The sequence below is a fragment of the Periophthalmus magnuspinnatus genome, chromosome 1 (assembly GCF_009829125.3).
Source record: "Periophthalmus magnuspinnatus isolate fPerMag1 chromosome 1, fPerMag1.2.pri, whole genome shotgun sequence".
Taxonomy (NCBI): Eukaryota; Metazoa; Chordata; class Actinopteri; order Gobiiformes; family Gobiidae; genus Periophthalmus; species Periophthalmus magnuspinnatus.
The window spans coordinates 24970782-24993090 of record NC_047126.1 but is presented as its reverse complement, the minus strand read 5'-3'; the positions used below and the strand labels follow the sequence as shown (position 1 = coordinate 24993090).

General features: G+C 38.9%; 1 protein-coding gene across 1 annotated transcript; it reads left to right on the top strand.

Annotated features, from left to right (window-relative positions):
• Window positions 1-841: 841 nt before the first annotated feature.
• LOC117369925 (perforin-1-like) lies at window positions 842-13797 on the top strand. The gene is made up of 10 exons (XM_055221654.1): window positions 842-1096; window positions 2160-2239; window positions 2432-2477; window positions 2575-2700; window positions 2772-2921; window positions 3744-3824; window positions 4841-5182; window positions 7996-8168; window positions 8233-8326; window positions 13582-13797. The coding sequence occupies exons 1-10, from the start codon at window positions 842-844 to the stop codon at window positions 13795-13797; spliced, it is 1563 nt and encodes a 520-aa protein (XP_055077629.1).
• Window positions 13798-22309: the final 8512 nt, after the last annotated feature.

The following is a 22309-nucleotide window of genomic DNA, read 5'->3' as shown; positions in this document are numbered from 1 at the left end:
TTATCACCTTGATAAGAGCAGTCTCAGTGCCGTGGTGGAGTCTAAAATCTGACTGGAAAACATCAAAGGAGTTGTTCATTTGGAGAAATTTAATAAGCCGTTGGTAAATAACGAGGATTAAAAACAGCAGATTTGAGATGGGTTGGTAATTGCTCACAATTGTGGCATCAAGACGTCTCTTCATTAGGAGAGGCTTGATAACCGCAGTTTTTAAAGCTCTTGGGAATGTTCCAGATTTAAGTGACATGTTAACTGTGCCTTTAAGTGGTGATAGTAAACTGTTGAACACAGACTTTAGGAATCTAGGGGGTAACACATCGGGGCAGCATGTAGATGAATGAATACATCAAAATCACCCATAATGACTAAACCATCAAAGTCTGTGCATATGACTGAAAGCATCTCAGTCATATACAAACCTCTCCATCAATGTCAAGTTTTACTGATGATTTTACTAAATAGATTAAGGAGGGAAGATTATTTAGCTCAATTTTAAGGAAACATGCTCAAAAAATGAAAACACCCCAAATGACAACCTGTGATTAACTAAATGATTTTGAAAAACTGTACACACACCTCCACCTTTTTTGAGGCAGGTAAAAGTGGTTGTGCCAGTCTGTTCACACTGAATGCGGTCTGTCCAGTTTCAATCCTGTCCTCTGGTATAAAAACACTCTTACTTCCCTGCTCTCCTGCAGTACCTCTGGCTCCTAACCCTCTGTCCAGCAGCCTGCTCTACAGGACCACAGGTGAGTGCATGCACCAGGAGGCTGCAAGAGAACACACATTTGTACACATACAAAAAACTTTTCTGTAGATGTGTGTGTGTGCATCCCAGGCCATGGCGTATGTCCCCCTGGCTCTCTCCCTCCTTGCGGGGCTCCTGTCTCCGGCTTACTGCTCTACCCAGATTGGTACAGCTAAAGTGTGCAAGAACGCCCCCTTCATCCCAAGATACAACTTGATAGGCAAGGGATATGACATCGTCACCCTGAAGAGGAAAGGGGCTTACCTGATTGACATCACCACCTACATGACCCCAAAAGGCACCTGCAAACTGATCAAAAACCCTCTCCACGGAAACCAACTGCAGAAGGTGAGAGAAGCAACCACAACTCATTAAACAAATTATTTCACATATGGTACCGTAACATTCTATAGGCCAAATTTAAAATAGATAAAGATAGCTAAAATGGTGAATAACTGTTTCACTATAGCAAGTTTAAAGGTCTAGTCACTAATGCACAATGAATTATGGTTGTTAAATGTATCAAAAATCAGTTGGTAATCGATACTAAAACTTTTATCAAAACTAGATACTCATTTGAATAATAATTGATGCTATAAAAGTCTATCACAGGATAGAAATTAACCTTTACTGAATAGCTTTAGAATGATCTTGAGCTGTATCAGAACAAGTATAAGACACAGACTAGTATATGCCAATGGGCCACTATGAACCTACCTGGACAACTGAGTGATTACACACATAGAAGGCCAATGCTAATATAAAAGAACCCACAATGATTTCATGTTAAAGATTCTATTGTCTATTGTCTATAGTCAGAGTGTGAAATGTTAGTATTGTGACAACACTATAATGTACTATAGGTCTATAAGAAAAGTCGCTTTTACTGTTTGTTTAAAGTAGGACCTACTGTTGACCAATCACAAGAGCTGAAGTACACTAAAGCAACTGACGACATGCTCCGTGCATCAATACACTGACACTGAAATGATCACGATATTGTTCAAATACAAATATATATGCAGAAAAAAAACAAAAAAAACCAACAACTATTAAACAACATCTTCATAAAGTGAAAAGGCAGATTACACTGTGCAGTCACTCCCAAAACTCCAGCTAACCCACTACTCCATGCTTTCTCCTTTCGGCTGTAGTCTATATATACTTGTAATCACATAACTAAACATTTCAGTTGACTATGACCATTGACCGTCTAAAAGGACGACAGCCCTATCATACAATCACACGTTTCTATAAACAACTGACCAAATGCAGAGGACCCCACATCCACAAGGGGGCCCCATCCATCTTCTTCTGCTTCATTCAGAGCCAGGTCACAAGGGCAGCAGTCTAAGCAGGGACACCTTCACCCTGGACACTTGGATGTTAAAAATATTCTCCTCACTTACAGCTGCCACTCGCTGCAAAAGATTTACAAGCTTTTACTCGCTGTAATTCCTATGTCTACCAGTCTATGGAGTCTTCAGTCAGGTAAGAGTAGTGTAATCCTAATGCAACTTTACCCAAGTACTAATCCTAACCCGGAGAGAAGTAATCCACCAGTAACCCTAACCCTGAGAGAGGTAACCCATTAGTAACCCTAAAGTCAGGAGGAGTACCCAGAGGCTAAGCCAAGGGATAACTCTGTAACTGTGTTCATTTAATGTTTTGATCTGTGTGCAGTAAAGTGGTCAGTACCATTGCTTACCAAGACAGCAGTGACTGGAAGGTAAGATGTGGAGACTGTGTTTTGAGATTACTATAAATTGAAAACGGTCTTTGACATGACTGCTCTCCTCTGTGACAGGTGGGGCTGAAGCAGAAAGACTATGGAGACTTGGAGGTGGGAGGGACACGCTCTGATGCATACAACTTTGTATCAACAAGAGCTAAAGAAGACAATTTTACTTTTAGTATCCACCGCTCCTCTTGTAGGCACTACAGGTAGGATACCCCCTCTAGGCCCCACCTACATCTAAGTCAATGTAATGTGCCCAAAAAGCATGAAAACCCTCCTTGTATGTGTGTGTGCAGATACCGGGTGTCCAGTACTCCTCCTCTGAGCTCTGAGTTTCGAAAGGACGTGTCCCTGCTGCCCTCCTCATACAACTCCTTCACCAAGGCCCAGTACAGACGCCTTATCAGCACCTATGGCACACACTACATCCGACAGGTCACTACATTTTTCCTGCCCAGAGGCGTGATTGTGAACTGCTCTCTACTGAAACATTTAAGCACAATGTGGCACTTATTCTCTCATATTTCCTGTTAATAGTTGTAGGGGGTTAGGGGTATATTTGACATAACAAATTGGAAGTTAAAGCACAACTCCCGTGGCCTTTGTGAGTCTTTGGTTTGACTTCAACAAGAGTTCACAAACAATACCAATACAATATAAACAATTATCTAAATTAATTAATCACTTAATAATTAATTAAACAATGCCCTGAAGGTACGTAAATTCATGTACCATATCTGAAAATAAGATAACTTTCACCAAAGCAAATTGTGTTTTATGAATATTTATTGATCAAGTTAAACAGACAGCATTCAATTATGAAATACACAAATAAGTGTGGCTCTAGACTGGGGTCTGATGAGAATTATCTAAAGTTACGTACGTATATGTTGATTTAAAATTGATCAATTTAGCCAATCTATGATGTGTGCGCATCCAACAGGGAGCAGGATGTTTCTAGTTGAAGTGGGCCTGTGCTGTTGTGCTGATGCCTTCAGAAGGTCGGTTCTGAAGGTCAAGCTGCATGGAGTAGGAGCAGGCCAGTGGTCTAGAGATCCACACTCTCTCTTCCAGATCAGCTACAGTCATTTGGATTAAAAACACGCCAAAAGACCAGCACAAATTTTGGAAGAGAGAACTGGGAGTTTTTATTCCAATTGCCTACTACTTAGAGCCATTACCATAACAATGTTGAAGAGGTGCTTCTCACAGTTTCATTGGTCAGTCTATAATACTTCATAGTCTTTATTTTTACAGGCATATTTGGGTGGACGATTCCGACGTGTGACGGCTGTGCGAACCTGTTTGTCCTCCCTCAACGGCTTTTCCTCTTCTGAGGTACTTTTACATTCTGTTAAAGTAACAGAGCAATTAGGGGTGGAAACCTATGGGTGTTTCACGATTCAACTGGATTATGATTTTTCATTGTATCAATACATCACAGCATTCAAACATTAAAAACTAGGCACAAAACTAATGGGAACCACTACAAACACATACTTTAACTTTAAAGAAGAGATATTATGGTTTGTCTGCTGTATAGTTATAATATACGACACCTGTGGATCATTAAGTTATAATTTTTTTTAATCTTGACCTATAAAATATTGATCAAAAACAACTGACTGATAACTGCAGTGCTGATTTCACTCTGCCTCTTTACTTCAGTCAGTTTAAACCACAGCGCAGTGGCTAAGGGGCTACAGCAGGCACTTTATAGCAATAAGGTTCTGGATTCGACTTCTGGACTGCCCAGCCTTTTCTGTACAGAGTTTCTCTCCATGTTTGGGTGAGTTTCCTATAAACACAACAGTGGAAGCGAATCAAACTTCTGTCATATACAGATAAAGAAAAAAAGCACAGACATCGTTCACATCAGTGACTGATGGTTCAATTGCAAACAATGAATTTCCGTTACGAGGGCTTAATGAACCAATGTCCTTAAGTACAGTTCACAGGAGTGAACCACATTCCTTCATTTGTGCCAAAATTGATATGCAGCACTACTGAATCCTAACTGTATCAGCAAGATTTTATTTTATTTTTTTAAAATAAGAAAATCCATCCATCCATCCATCCATTTTCTTCCGGTTATCCGGGGCCGGGTCGCGGGGGCAGCAGTCTAAGCAGGGACTCCCAGACTTCCCTCACCCCGGACACGTCCTCCAGCTCCTCCGGTGGGACCCCAAGGCGTTCCCAGGCCAGCCGAGAGACAATGCTAATGAAATATAAACACTATCTGTAACATGTTTGACACCACTGCCAGCAGAGAGTGCAGTTCCTTATTGTGCTGTCCTGTTAGGCATGATTAAAGCACATTACCATAACAGTAAACCTCACTTTGGTCCACACAGGCACATAGCTGTCTCTCTCTGGGCATAAACCTGGGCCTGGGCAAGTACGATGCATCTGGGACTGTAAACTACAAGAGCTGCCAGAACCTGCTTCAGAACAAGGATGTGGCCACCTCGTCCAGCACGGGCCTGCACCTGCACCACACAGAGGTGGTGGGAGGCACGGGCTGGGACGGAGACTTCTCCCTGCTCTTCAACAACTCGCAGAGGTACAACGCGTGGCTACAGTCGCTCAAAGACCACCCCGACATAGTGCAGTACTCGCTCCGACTCATGTCCGACCTGGTGCCAGACTTAAAGAAGAGACCACATGTGAACGCCGCCATTGTAGACTACCTGAAGGTAGGAGTTGATAGAAACAAAATGGTCTTAGTTATGTCTTCTATACTTTTTCAGGCCATGTAGTACAAATGTTATCTAATTCCTCTATTACTAAATCCACCAGTCAATCAGAAAAGTGGGTGGAGAAAAGTAGACTGCATGTCTCTGTATCTTAACTAAATAACCAAATAATCAACCTATACAAGGCTGGAAATCTTGTTTATTTTTATGAGCAGTGTTTTGTTTTTTTAATTTATTTTATTATTATTATTATTATTATTATTTTATTTTTTTTTTGCAGTTTTTGTTTGTTTGAGGAGGCAAGATTACAAGTAACAGATACAGAAAAGATATTAGAGAAAACATTTCAGTGTTATAAATTTATTTCATGAAATGTGAATAGTTTAAAAGTCCTATAAAATGTAGTAAAATGACAGGGAGAAAACGAACACATGAAAAACTTCTGTCAGGATTTTTGCAATACTTCTTTCTTTTCACAAAAATCATATTAAATAAAAAACTATTTATTTTGAATTAATCTCTGAAACAATAAATAAAGAACGTAGACATATCTTTGTCAAATGGAAAATGAAGGGAAACGAGTGAGCTTATTGAATATAAAGTCACCTTTCAAAAAGATCTTTGATTGAATAGCCTTTGAAAAGTATGGCATTTGATAAGCACAGGGGATTTTAATTTATTGATGAAGTTAGATACAAATGGCAAGAGGTATCCTGAGTGCTGGGTAAATAAAACAATCTTTTAGGTCTAACAGATGTTTAGCGAAATCATAGGAGACCATACTATGGGATACTGCTAAATCTGTAGGATACTGCTAAATCCTGTTTTAGAGAAAAGCTTTTAGCCAAAGCAGCATTCTTGAAAAAAACTAAAGCATGAACAACAGCATGATTTGGAAAGTAGACTGGAAAAGTTTTTCCACAGTCCAAATTTGCACAGTCAAAACAAAGATCCATCATTATTGCCATTGAAGCAAAGTACTAAACAGGAAACAGACCAAAACTACTGTGAGAGAAGAATATAAGATATATGAAGCAGAAGTATTGAGGCTGGGTCAAAAGCTGCAAAATTACTACTTGGAGACTGTGTAAGGTACAAGAAGAAAAAGAACAAAATCTGAAAAATATATTTTGTTGTATGCACACATTGGTGAATCTGATAATACAACTGATACATTCTTAAATTCATTGGACCTCTCTTTGAAAAAATCACAATAAATCCCTTATCACCGACATTTCTGATGTAGAAATTAACAAAGCCATTTCAGCTTTAAAAACGAGAAAATCTCCTGGCACAGATGGATACACGGCTGAATGGTACAAAATGATGAGAGATCCTCACGTCCATTGCTTTAAGAATGTTTTAATAATATCATAAAGGATTGTACTCCCCCTCCCTCAATGATTAAAATAAACAGTGGCTTGTCTGACACTATAAAACTCAAGAGACTAGACAAGTATGCCCTCTTAGTCCATTTTTGTTAAATCTGTTTATCGAGCCCAGATGATTAGACAAGTTAGAAAGTATAATTATAAAAGGGACTACAGAATATAGACTTATATTATAATTATATTATACCTAAACTACTATACTATACTATATCTCTTTTTACCATAAACTATGGAAATATTACAAAGTGAGTGTATGAACAGTTGTGCTTTGCTTCCCCTATACATCGTGACAGGATAAGGTTGATTACAATGGTAATTCTACCTAAATTACTGTACTTATTCAAGGCATTATCTGTGGAAATTCAACAGATAATGGGATAAATTTATATGTAGGTTTGTGTGGAAATCCACAAAACCACATATGAAATATTGTATCCTTCAGTCTAAGACACTACCACAATGCAGCCCAGTTAAGGTCACTAATACTTAGGTGTGAGGAGTCTAAATGAGTCTGTGAGGTTCAATGGAAAGGCAAGGAATTCTTTGTGACTGAAACACCAATCCAATCAGTTCTTGGTTGTGTGGACTGTGCCAAAGTAGTTCTGCAGCATGAGAAATTTTGTGTTTGTGCAGGTAATCTGGCAACAAGCTGTAAGGATGTATGGGCTCTAAAGACAAATCCAAATTATTGGGTGGATTGCCATTGTGTCTTACAACATTCAGTAGTGCTATTTCCAAAGGGCTAATGGATAGAAAATTTGGACTCTGCAAAGATGATTGGTTCAGATATCGCCAGCTCTAGTTAGTTAAATCATAGTAGATATTTATAAAGGATCCAGTAACATATTGTAGGCAAAATGTATAAGGCTTTAAGTTCAATGGATGAGGCACATCAAGTGAAATATCAATGGGATAAAGATTTGCCAATTGAAATCCTCTGGAGCTCTGGTCGGAGCACTGGAAATCCCAAAGCTATACTACGAATTCACTCACCTGGAGAGATTTCTGTTGGAAGAGCCTGGTCCATTTTTTATTGGACTGATAAACAAATCAAAGATTGTGGTTTTGCAGTGTGTCTGCTGGAGAGAGTGTGGATCAGTCACGGCAGATCAGATATTCTACTCATGTCCAGGTATAACTGACTGGGGATTAATGTATTCAGTGTTCAATTTGGTCTTTCTTTTTTCACTTTATTTCTTAGTATACCCCCAGAAGGTCTAAGTAAATCTGATGTAAATCCATTTAGGATCATCCGCTTACAACAGAGAGAGAGAAATATTGACCTGCTGAATGTACATGTCTTCTTTTGTATGCTCTGAAACTTTCTGAAACATAAAGTAACAAACATTTTTACAGCACACACCCTGAAAGAGATATATTTATCTATAAAATAAAAACTTCTAAATTAACTTCTGTTTAAAGGAAAACGGCATCAGTAAAAAAGACGAGAAACCGTGTGGAGTGAACTGTTGTCCCAAAAGGGCGTGGAGTGGAGGAAAACTCAAGACACTAAAAAGGGCGTGGAGTGGTCTGCTCACGGTGACTATAGTCCGGGCCTGGGGACTTAAAGGAGACTTCATTGGTAAAACTGAGAGGTAAGACAAACTCAAAGAGCTCATAACAAACACTGTTAGTTCATGCTCCTTTCTCTTGTTCTAGTTATGCCAAGATGTGGTATGGACCGCACTACCGCCGGACTCGAGTCATCAGGTCCAATTACCCAAGATGGAATGCACGCTACGATCTGGGCATGGTGAGTATCTCTACACTTATGTATATGTACTAGGGAGGAAACCCTATCTGTAACATTGGGATATTGTAATATCAAAGGTCTTCATGTATAGAGGCAGCTTAATATATTACAATTAAATCGAAATTTGAGTTGGTATAGTTATAAAATATGACATCATTACATTAAAATAATGTTCTCGTAAAAATCTAAATATTTTACTTTTTATTTACATATTTTGGTCATCCTGTAGTCCACGAACATGTTCTGAAAGGCAGCCAATTTTCCTGGACATATTTATAATGTTTGCTCTTAAGAGAATCCTACTTTTCAAACACACAAGTATAAACCAATCTGTGTTTACAGGCACCATACACAATTTTTACTGTCTAAAAAATGTGAAAAAACTGAAGTAATTAATTTGAAATGCTTTGCAGTGAGCTTAAGTTGTTTCCCATTTTCCTAAAGCTGGGTGTCTGCTGGGACATAGCTGGGTCGTAGATCTCAGAGTGAGACCAGGACAAAGATTAAATTTAGAAGCCCTGTATGATAGACGAGATGTGAGTGCTAGCGGGTCTGATATTTTGGAATCTTAGTCGCACAGTGAGCCCTCCTCTTGCTGTTTTTGCATCAATATTGAGAACACAAAACTTACCAACAGTAAACACAAGAAAGCGAGAGATGGGAACAGAGACACTGGATCTGGCCCATGCTTTGACAGCTCGGGGTTGAAGCAGAGCATGTTTGGAGCTGCACTCAGGGCAGCAGCGGTCAGCAGAGCTTTCTTTACTCAGAAATGGGAAGAAGCGAGCGTGACTATCATGTTATTCTTTTAGACTTGAAAAACACATTTCATATCATTTTAATACAGACACGGTTTGGCTTTCTAATTACGGAATGATTTTGTATTTTATGGAACAGTTGGCAACGCTCATCCAACCTGCACAATTACGGAGAGGTTACCACACAGAATCTGGAGACTGATATTATCTCAGATAAACTTTTGTCATATCCACGACTGATCGTGTGTGTGTTGTTGCATGATTTAAATTCCCAACGTTGTGTAGTGTGCATTCAATAATCTTATAAGACAAAAAAAAATAAATCATGCAGTGGACACTATGCTTCACACATTCATACCATCCTAATTATTCATGAGTGCTTTTCACAGTTTTCAGAGGCCAGAGCAAACTTTTGCTGTCATGGAAATGCTAACAGTGCACTTTATAATAGAAATTTTTTTTTTTTCTTTTCTGCAAAACAATGTTCCAGTACAATGTTCAAGTACATCTGAACAGCAAGACATACCTTTACATCAAACATTCAATACAACATAATGTTTAGGAGTTAACAAGAGATTTCCAGTGATATTATTATTGTGTTATAGAAATAATGGTATTGTAAGTAAACAAAGTAAGAATAAAATATACACTACTGAAAATAAATGCATAAATAAATTAAACAAACAATAATATAATAAATTATTATTATTATTATCATTATTATTATTATTATTATTATTATTATTATTATTATTATTATTATTATTATTATTATTATTAATAATAATAATAATAATAATAATAATAATAATAATAATAATAATAATAATAATAATAATAATAATAATAATAATAATGAATAAAAAGCCAGGAAAAAACAAACAAACAAAAAAACCACAACAAATGTACAGGTAAAATCAGTCAGTGTTCCCTTCATTGAGAGGTGTTTGTAGTCCCTCAAAATAATAAAAAAATGGAGCCCAGGTCTCTAAAAATTGCTGTATAGTTCTCTTTAAAGTGTATCAAATTTTTTCCAATTTCAAAAAATACATTACATCTCTTATCCATCTAGCGAAAGTAGGTGGGGATTGTTGTTTCCAATTAAGTTAAAATGACTCTTCTTACAGTGAGTGAGGTAAAAGACATAACATCTCGTGCGTTGATACAGCGCAATCAATGGAGGCAATCCCAAATATAGCACTTAAAGGGTTAAAGGACTTTGCCAAAAATCTTTGTGTATGCTTCAAAAATATCAGACCAGAAGGGGGCAAGTTCATGACAGGACCAGAACATATGTATGTGATCTGCTGGCTGACCGCTACAGCGAGGGCAAGAGGGATCTGTGTTAGAATACGTGTACGCCACTCTTACATTGGTAAGGTGAGCTCTTAAAACCACTTTCAACTGTATAAGACCAAGCCGCATCACTCAATGTAAGACCCAAGTCAGTCTCCCACCGCCTTTTAATTTCCTCAAGTGGGGATGGACAAATGCCACTTATTAAATTGCATAAAGTGGAAATAGACTTTTTAGCTGGGGAAAGTGAGAGAATGCTGTCTAATAGATTATCATTTGGCATAATGGGGAAAAAGGGAAAGTTCTTTTGTACAAAGTTCTTAACTTGAAGATATATGAAGAAATTTGATTTTGGTAACTGAAATGCCTCACTCAGATCAGAGAAGGAAAGGAACTGGCCATCAGAGAATAAGTATATAGATCTGATACCATTAATGTGCCAAATTCGATAAGTAGCATCTAAAGAGCCTGGAAGAAAATTATTTCTCGAGATAGGGACATAAATAGATGTATTTTTAAGCAAAATGCTGTGTCCATATTTTGATGGTTTGATTGACAATTGAGTTTGATAATACAATGGAAGAGGCAGAGGCACTTACAAGTGAGCCTAGATGGATATGACTGGTGGCATATTCAAAGGACACCCAAGATTCAGGTTGATTGGTGTTGTCAAGATGGAGCAGCTTTTTTTATTCTGTGTCATCCACGTTTCCAAATGAAGGAGGTCAAAAGTTTGTCAAATGATTTAAAGAATGATTTTCTAATAAACATGGGGATATTTTGAAATAGGTATATGAATTTTGGCATTATTCCCATTTTAATTATGTTGATCTTGTTTGCATTTTTCTAATAGGACAGTAAATTTTTTAGTGAAAAGTGATGGCAAGGTGTGCGTTACCTCCACTCCAAGGTATTTAAAAGAGGTTTTAGCCATTTTAAACTGCCTAGGGAGGGCACTGCATCTTCTTGTTTTAGTAAAAATAATACAATTTTATTAAAATTGATTTTATAACCTGCTGGTCTCCCAAATTGTTCCGGCAAGTTAATGATGGAAGGGATTGAGGACTGTGGATCAGACACATAAAAGCAACAAATCGTCTGCATAAAGAAACAATTTATGGAATACACCACCACGTTCTATGCCTTGAAAATGTACAGCTTGTCTGAGGGCAATAGCCAATGGTTCAATTACTAATGCAAACAGAAGTGGGGACAGGTGGTATCCTTGGTGTGTGCCTCTACCAAGAGAAAAATATCAAGATTGCTGTCCATTAGTTATGACTGACGCAACTGGTTCAGAATAGAGTAGTTTTATCCAGGAAATGAAACCATCTCCAAAGCCGAATCTCTTCAGTGTAGCAAATAAAAATTCCCACTCCACCCAGTCAAAGGCTTTGTCTGCGTCCAGAGATAGAACAATTTCAGTGTTTTGACCGGGTGGAGTGTGCATTATGTCAAGAAGTCTTCTAACATTAGAAGTGAAATCTCTTCCTTTAATATATCCAGTTTGATCCAATGAGATGACCTGTGGCAGAACTCCCTCCAATCGAGAGGCCATGATTTTATAATCCACATTGAGCAACAAGATTGGACAATATGAACTACATTTCCGTGGATCTTTGTCTTTTTTTTTGGCAGAACGGTATTTGCAGCTTGCTGTAATGTTGGTGGAAGGCAGCTGACCGACAGAGAATCATTAAAAACTGCCTATACAAGAGGAGACAACTCGTCCACAAATTTCTTATAAAATTCAACAGCAAACCCATCAGGACCAGGTGTTTGTTTGTCCTTAATGACTTAATAGCATCCTTGATCTCGATTATATAGATGTCAGCATCAACTGCTGGCAGTTTTCCAGAAGACACAGTAGGAAAAGCCAGTTCATCCAAAAAGGAATTAATTTCAGGAAGATCACACCGATTTTCAGAAGTGTATAATTTTGCATAAAAAGTGTCATTTATTTTGATATGGTTAATAATTGTTTCCCCGCTATGATCTTGTATTTTAGTAATGAGACGAGAAACATTATTTTGACGAATTTGGTGAGCTAGTAGTTTCATATTCATAGCTCTTACGACGGGCCTTGAGTACTAATTGTGTAGCCTTGTCTGTAGACAATAAGTCATACTCTGCCTGCCACTTCAGTCTTTCCTTGGAAAGAGATAGTGATGGGGAGGTTGAGTATTGCTCATCTATATCCGCAATCATGTGTGTTAAATCAGTGTGTTTGGAACTTCTTGCTTTAGTTGTTCTTGAGCAGTAGGCTATGTTATGACCCAGATCAGCCAGTAAAAGGGGAAGTAACAAAATAAGGGGAAAATTGTAAAACATAAGTTATAATCTATTTAAAAGGAATGTTCAGGTAAAAACTAACAAAAAGAGGCCCTTAACAGAGTGATTTTCAATGTAGAACTAAATTACAGTTAGCAAAACAAAAGTACAGAAATTACAATAACACAAAACAGTCTCTGAACGAAAGAAAGGTTTGCTAATGTCTCAGTTTCAAAGTCAAAGATACAAGTATCACACAGACTAGGATCCAATCAAATGCCGGCTTGTGAGCAATCCACCAATCGCAGGAGTGACCTGTGGTTTCATGCCTTGCATAGAAAAGGAATCAGCTGCATGGACTTGATGTTTATGGCTGTAGGAGGAGCTGGAAGCCTGGGCCTGTCTTGCCCATCTTAAGAGAGATTCCAAATCTCTATTTTTAGTCTATTTTATTTTTAGTCTATTTTTATTTTATTTTTAAATATATTTTTAAAATTATTTTAAACTATTTATCTATTATCTTGTTTTATTGCATGTACCATTTTCCTTCTGTTCTTTAACTGTGCGGTGCAATACTGGAATTTCCCTACTGTGGGACTAATAAAGGCATATCTTATCTTATCTTAAATGTGGCCACACTGCGTTTTAGCAGATTTTTTACCTGTACTTAAAGGATTTCAGCAGAACTCTACCGGTGTTGTACCTACTCCACCATTAGCCAAACCAGAAGTCCCATAAAACCTTTTTTTTTTTACTAGGCCTAGATACAGTACAATCTCATTTTCACACATAAGATTATTATAAGAGATAATTTGACAATATACCATCTTTCTGCTGAGCCAAAACAATTTTTACTTTATTACCTGAAAAAATTGGTGCAGCCCCCTTAACATTTCAAAGCACGTGTTAATAGAAGCTTGTGTTGTGCAGGTGGACACTCACGCTGTCCTGAAGATCGAGGTGTGGGATAAGGACTGGGGGAGGGATGACCGCTTGGGCTCCTGCAAGCGCTATCCCATCCAGGGCACCCACACCTTCACCTGCAACGCCAAGAGGGGAGGGGTAGAGGTGCGCTACACGCTAACCTGCAACCAGCATCTGACCGGGTCACGCTGTAATAAGTACAAACCCACTCCACACACATAAACAAGGATCACATTGCAATCAAACGTTTAATGTTTGGTAGGGACATAATGATTATTAAAGATGCACTATGTAACTTTCCTTGTAGAGCCTCCACTTGCTTGTCTCCATGGAAACTATGTAACTTTTCTAATAGAGGGTCTGCATTTATTCAGTTACAGGTGTTTTTACTGCTCAAATCTCTTGATGCATTCTCACTGTGACCAGGATCACCTCTTCACAGATATGACCTGTAACTTGAACTGATCACGTCACCTCCTTTTCTCCATCAAAAAAGCTACATAGTGCACCTTTATAATTTGACCAGCTCAAATCAAATATTCTGAAAGAGTTTATGGTGATCTATTAGATGAAATGAAGAAAAAAAGAAAAAAAAGGATTTAATATTTTAGGGGTTTTTATGTTAGAAAAATCAGAAAGGCTTCAGTTGTTTTTCCAACAAAATATCCTCTTTGAGACCTAAATGTCCCTGTGTCTCTCACGCTACTACACTTGTTTTTTGTTGCTTTGACTCTTGCTAATGATTTATGTAGTGATGTGTGCCGTCTATAATCAAAATCAAACCGCTGTGTGTGGACCTCTTCATGTGCTCTAAAATGCAGATTGATTATTCATAAAAATAAAATTACTAATGTAAATGTGTTTTTTTCTTTTTTTTTGTTATCCTTTTGGGCAGCTTGACACCATACATCCTCCTTATAATTTGAAACCAGTTATCAAGTCTGCTAATGCTACTGTCGCTGTGCCAATTAACAAAGTCAGTTTAATGTCACTTACTATTCTTTTCGGAGAAGGAGAAGGGCTTGTAAGAAACATGAAGGTGTTTGGAGGGGGAACAGGCTAAATATGCAGACTTATACACAGCATTAAGTACCTGAAGATAGAACGTGGTCAGAAGCTTCAAAATGTCAGTTTTATGTATACTAGTGTGTGGATTTAAAAGTCAGACTTGAGGCTATATTTGGAGGACTTAGGAGGCACCACGGACACAAAGATTTTTTCACTTTAAAATGTTCACATGGCAACAGCGTAGACATGGTGCCAACTACATTTAAACTTGAAAAAAGGTGAGGGTCATAAGCATTTAAAGTGGGGCTAAAGACCCACAACCACATTTTAAAAAAGGTGCTAAACTGGGCAGTACCTGTGGACTAAAGGGAGTGAGGGGGGAGGAGGGTTTGGGAGTATGACAAACAATGGCATTGGTCTAACAGGTATACACACTTTGGCCGTGTCCCAATTCGCCAAAATGGCCTTAGAATCACCATTCCAAGTGTGCGTCGAAGGGCAGTTACGTAATTTCCGGCGCGACAAGGGCTGTCCCATTTCAATGCACCCGACTGAATGCGCCCGACAAACCTGCCCTGCCCTTTCCACCCTTTCCATGGAGATCGGACGTAACCGAAGCGTGCATCCGTGCACAATTCACGCACTGCTATATCCCATCATGCACCGCGACTATGCAAAAAAGAGAAGAAAATGGAGTCCGCTGCACAATACACGTTCAGATGTTCGTACTGGTTTACCTCACCTACAACAGTGCGACATGAAACTGTTAAATCTAAATAAAGATCTGTACAGGCCATGTGTTTGATGATTAAAAAGGAGAGGAGTTACATGGAAGTTATTTTTAGACAATAAGAAGACATTATCATTATAAATTATTATTGCAATGAGAATAATGTAAGAATGTTTGTTTCTATTGTGTCAAAGACCAAGAGACTGAAACATAAAGTCAGAAGGTTTAATAAGTTCCACACAGGTTATCACGCCACCTCCTCGGGTCAATAAAGAGTTCTTTTACTGATGGCTGGATGAATCTTTAATTGATATAAGTGCAATCTTGATTGTAGATAACAATGCCGTCTAACGTCTAACCACCGAACCACCGAACCACCGTCGAACTAAATCATTTACATAAATTACAATTAGAAATATAATAACATAAAAATAACACATGAAACTACAAACACATACCTCGCTGGCTGACCCAAATTTAGGAGGTAGAATGAGCTTTACTTATATTAACTTTGCGTAACTTTTAATATATCTTGCGAACACGCCACACTTTTCAGGTAAAAACCCAGGCGTTTTAGCGGTCGAACGGAACCAAACAAAAAACAACAGTTCCTATCTCACTACCAAAATCTCTATAAAGTCTGCTTCAAGTGCTTTGAGTACATCTGGGAATGTTACCTCTTTTATTTGTGTCTTGCAGATGTAATGAACTTCACTCTTTACCTTGGTATTCAACTCAGTCTCTGGTATAACTTGCTTTACAATGATGCGGTGACTTACTCCAATCGCATCACTGACTGTGTCACTGGAATCACAGTAACTAACAATACTCCAACCTAAATCTGTTTTCTGAGCAAAGGGTTGGTTTTCTTCACCACAAATAACTTCTCTGGGCATCAAAGTTTGTGGGCAGTTGTATCCTAAAAAGAGCCCTATTTCACAGTCCAATGGTGGAGCAATATGTTCAGCGAGATGCTCCAAGTGTGGCCATGCCCTTGCAGTATCTGGAGTAGGAATGTGACTACGATTTGCAGGTATAAAGTCACGTGTGTAAACTACTGGCACAGTGAGTTTCTTTGTAGAAAACAGTCCTCTTATTCTTAGGGTTTCCAATCTTGTGCATGGCACCGTAGTTTTCTTGGATGACATTGTGGATAGTTTAAATTTGACTTGAGTTTTTGTTGTGTCCAAATTGTCTGCTACTTCATTCAAAATAAAAGAAGAATCACTCTGCGTATCTAGCAGAGCATAAACCAGCACGTCACCTTGTGTGGACACATACACGGGCACTATGGCAGAGGTCTGTGTGTTACTGCTTTCATGAGTTACTCTGTTGGAAGTGCTCTCAGTGACTGTATCTTGTGACTGTGTTACTTGTGGCTTGGTCTAATTTTGTTCACTTACTTGTTGTTCTTTAGGTGATTCTTTCTTGGTGTCTTGTCTTTGTCTTTCTTCATGCAGACATGTGGGATGAGGCTTGGAGTATGTGCTGCATATCATCCTGTTTCTGCAGGCTTTGGATTGATGACCACTGTTTAAACAGCCAAAACACAGTCTTTCACTTTGAATAAACTTGACTCTTTCTGTGACTGGTTTCTCGGTAAACTTGCGACACTTGTGTAAGCTGTGTCCTACCCTTTTACAGAACAAACAGGAGAGCGTGCCTTTCTCATTTGTGCTAGTTGTGAAGATTTTAACTGTGTCTTGTCTCTTAATTGGGAGTGGAGGCTTTGTCTTTGGTTTATCAAAGTTATTCTGTCTTATAGCTTGATATGATGTAATAGGATTACATGCAATACTTGCCTCCATGGATAGGAATGTCACGAAATAGCTGAAGCGTGGAAACTGCTTGTGCTCTAGTTGGTACTCTGTGGCCTTTCTGTTCCATCTGTTACTTAACCAGTCAGGTAGTTTAGCAGTGAGTCTTTGGTTCTCTAGTCCATCATCAAGGATGTTCAGATTGTTATTGTGGACCATTGCAGATTGACAGCTTTGTAAAAAGTCTACAAACTTTCTTAGATCTGTACTATCTTTGCCGGTAATCTTTGGCCAGGAATGCATCTTGTCTCTAAATGCCTTTGCAATGACAAATGGCTCACCATAACGTTCATTGAGCATATGCCATGCTGCCTCATATGAGTTTTCAGAGCCAAGGAGAAAATAACCATCTAAAGCTTCTTTAACAGGTCCACCTACATACTTTTGTAGGAAGAATATCTTTTCTACAGTGGATATGTTTTTTCTCTCTATTAGAGTCTGGAAAGATGATTTCCAATGCTTAAATTTAAGTGGATCTCCACTAAATACTGAGGGCTCTGGAATAGGTAGTCTATTCATCGGAGATGAAATCCTGTGGTTCCCAAACCAGGCCCCCTCCGGCCCCTGGCTGCGCCTAGAAATTCTGTCCATAAATATAATGAACAGAACCGGTGACAAAGGGCAGCCCTGGCGGAGTCCAACATGCACTGGGAACAGGTCTGACTTACTGCCGGCAATGCGAACACAGCTCCTGCTCCGGTCATACAGGGACCGGACAGCCCTTAGCAAAGAGCCCCGGACCCCATACTCCCAGAGCACCCCCCAAAGGACACCACGAGGGACACGGTCGAATGCCTTCTCCAGATCCACAAAACACATGTGGACTGGTTGGGCAAACTCCCATGAACCCTCGAGGACCCGATGGAGAGTATAGAGCTGGTCCAGTGTTCCACGACCAGGACGAAAACCACACTGCTCCTCCTGAATCCGAGGTTCGACTATTGGTCGGATTCTCCTCTCCAGTACCCTGGAATAGACCTTACCGGGAAGGCTGAGGAGTGTGATTCCCCTGTAATTGGAACACACCCTCCGGTCCCCCTTCTTATACAGAGGGACCACCACCCTGCTCCATCAGTTCTATCCCCGACCACCACGAGATGTTGCAGAGACGTCCTCTCAAAGGGCCAGATGTAAAATAAATCTAACTACTTTTGTAACTTGTTAATTAACTGTTTCTGTATTTATTAGTTATTCAAGTTACAAATATTGTTTTTGCCTAGATGTAAAATATGGCTTTGTAACTGCATATCTCATGATATAATGACATTTTAAGCCCATCATATGCTTTCATTTCCACATTTGGTTTTTGGGCCTTGAGTTTGACACATGTGCTACATGAGCTAGGGGTGACAGTAGCTCAGTTGGTAGTGTTTGTCCACTAATTTGAAGGTTGGCGGTATAAATCCCGCTCTCGACATAAACAACATCGGTTGAGCGGTCAGATCTACTGATCCACAGGTTGATTCTAGCTCATACAGATGAATGCTGCCGTTGGGCAAGACACTTAACCCACCTTGGCCTCAGTGTCTGCGTACACTGGTGTATGAATGTGTGTGTGAATGTGTGTATGAATGGGTGAGTGGTTCCTTGTTGTAAAGCGCTTTGACCACCTTGAAAGTGGAAAAGCGCTATATAAAAATCTGACCATTTACCGTAGTCAAAATGCTCAGACATGTAATCTCTGCTGAACGTGTCTAAAAGCCGGGCTTGCTAACCTTTTGAAAAAATAATTTGAATGACTTGGAAAAGGTGAACTCCCTGTCTGTGGCCACCATCTTGGATCGACAGTTTCAAAGCAATGCTCAGGCTGCTGTAGAAAGGCTGACATGAGAGTGTGTCAGTCTTATTGATGGGCCAGCAACTTGTGGGCTTTACTGGAAAACTATGTATAGTCTCAGCACCGCACCAACAGTGCATCTTCCAGCACTATAGTAGAGATCCAGAGGTATGCATGTTAATTACTGTGGGTGTTGTTGTTGTCAGTGTTGGGTATCGTACTTCAAAAATGTAATTAGTTATAGTTGCAAGTTATTGCTCCCAAAAAGTAACTGAGTTAGCAACTCAGTTACTTTTTGGGAGAAGTAACTACCAGGCAAAGTAACTATGCCGTTACTTGCTATGTTAAAACAGTAAAAACACAACAGATGTGAACCTTTAACATTTATTTCACTTTAACAGATTGCAATTATATTGCATTTGTTTACAAGTAAATTGTAGAATGTATCAAAAATAAAATATATATATATATATATATATATATATATAAAATTTCACTTGTAGTGCAAGTAAATCAACATGTCACACAATTTCAGACAACTGAACTTCAAGTATTTTCTTCGTTAAAATAAACAATAACAATAAAGTGCTTTCAGCATAATACTGAAAAAAATCATTGCCATATATTGCAAAACTAAGGCATTCAAATGTAAACCTGTAATAAAATAATACAAAACCTTTAAGCCTTCTCTGGCCATACACTGTAATTCTCTGTCCAGTATTCAAATATTAATCTCTTATTTCAACATAAACTGAACTTTATCCAACTCTTGAACATTTATTAAAAGATTCTCACAATCCCTACTAACACGTATCTACAACGGAGTATAAGGGTCACTTAAATAAAAAAAAATTATGCGGGCGCTACGAGAATAAAGTTGTAGCATTTCGACATTAAAGTCGTAATTTTACGAGAATAACGTCGAAGCCAAAAAAAGTCGTAATATTACGAGAGTCGTATTTTTATGAGTATAGGCTGCTGTGCGTGAATGAGTGACCAGTGCGTTATGAAGAATTTGGAGCATTTTGTTCAGATATAGCAATTTCTTCCAAATCTGTCTGGTTCCTCCGACTAAACAAACTCAAATGCTGGCAGTGTCCCTTCAAAGTACTTATACTGATGATAGTGTGGTGATGGTGGGCTAAAAGACACAGTATTTCATCCTGCGTAAACCCCAGTTGAAAGTTTATCTGAACAAAATGCTCCAAATTCTCCAAAGACACAGTCACGTTTCTGATCAAAACACAACTCGGACCCAATCAGCTGTCAATGCACGTGTGGACAGGGCATCATTTCCCATCATGCATTAAGCGTTTGTAGTCCATGCAGACGGCCACAGGCTGTGTCCCAATTCGCCAAATGCACCTTTTGAAGGTCCCCTTCGAAGTACTCTTCAAAGTGTAGTTTGAAGCTTCCAGACGAGAGTGTGTCCTCCTCAGTGTAGCTGCCATCTTGCTGAAGTGGGACAGGCCCACACCACGGGCCTCACTTCCACCGCTGTCTTTGAGCGTACGATATGTACATTACGTACGTTATTTTTAATGATTTATTATTTAATAGAAGAAAAGTCAAGATGTCGTCGTCACAGCCGTTTCTTTCTGTTTAGAGAATATCAATAGGCAAATATAACGTTTGAGGTGATTTTTTTCTCAATTGTAGCTACTTCATAACTTAAACAAAATATACCTTGTGAAAACGTAATAACAGAGACAGAGGTAACAATATAATTTTTACATTCATAGTCTATAAACCAGAGAACACTGATTAGTGGTACATATAGTGGGATATTGCAGTTTAATGGTTCGGTATTTTGGCCAGTGGCTACACCACTTTAATAACAGTAGAGGGCACTGTTTCCCTTCTATGCCGTGCCAGTTCTTTTCATCTGATTATTATAAGGTATATTCTAGCAGTGCAGCGCTACATCAAACTAGTATCTTGATTTACTAACACGAAGGTAAATGACACGTGCCCATGAGGGAGTGCAGACCTATGGAATGTACCGGAACTCATGAAGATTTTGTGCACGTCTCAGGACTCTGTTCTGTCCTTTCCTCAGAGTCCGTTGCTTCATTGTTCACATTACCTGTATGGAACTCATTAAACCCTTCTGACTTTATGTTACAGTCTCTTGGTCTTTGACGCTTACAATAGAAATGAGCATTCTTACATTATTCTTATTGCAATAATAATTTCTCATGATAATAATGTCTTCTTATTGTCTAGCATTAACTCCACATTCCTTTATTCCATGTAACTCCCTCCTTTTTAATCATAAAACACACGGCCTGTACAGATCTTTATTCAGATTTAACATCATTTTCAAAGTGTTTAATTTCCATCATCAGTGCACCTGCATTATCATTTATGAGTCTCTTTTGAAAAACTGCAGGACCAGCCACTGATTTGGGAAAAACATGTCAAAGAAGACACAGAAATGATCAGACAGAGCATTATCCACCACATTGACATTTGAAATATTTACTCCTTTTGTAATAAGCAGGTCCAGAGTGTGCCCTATATTGTGGGTGGGTTCGCTGACATGCTGAGTTAGATCAAATGTTTCAAGGACAGAATTGACTTCTTTAGCATTTCTGTCAAACACATTATCCACATGTACATCAAAATCACCCATAATGACTAAACCATCAAAGTCTGTGCATACGACTGTAATCATCTCAGTCATATACAGTGTTGGGAATAACGGAGTTACATTATAACGGCGTTACTAACTGCGTTACTTTTTCACTAATAGTAATCTAACTAATTACTTTTCCCAGCGTCCTAACGCCGTTACCGTTACTGACTATAAAATGTGGCGCGTTACTTTTAATTCAGAGTGCAGCAGCTCTCCACCGCCAGCGGCCGCCTGCATGGACTACAAACGCTTAATGCATGATGGGAAATGATGTCCTGTCCACACGTGCATCGACAGCTGATTGGATTGTCCCCATCTTTAGATGAATTACTGTGTGTTATCTTCTTACTTTGCGCAGGTGGAGCTGGATGATGCACTCCTGGTGCGTGCATCAAGGGCCCGACGCACTGCACCTTTAAAAGCTCGTGCACGTCAGAAGCTCGTGCTGGCTCACCCTGCTCCCAGCCGGTCACCTGCGTGTCTCCTAATTCCTTTTCGTTACCTTATTTGGCAATTCGTTTGGATTAATAAACACCTTATTTAATTGAATATCTGGTTTTGTGTATTTTCCGTCATGGCTTGGAGCCGGGTTATGACAGGATGGATAGATAGATAAATAAAGGAATAGATATGTGTTAGAGGGATTGTGTGAATCTTTTAATGAATGTTAAAGAGTTTTTGAATACTGGGCAGAGAATTACAGTGTGTGGCCAGAAAAGCTTAAAGGTTTTGTCTTATTTTACATGGTTTACATTTGAATGCCT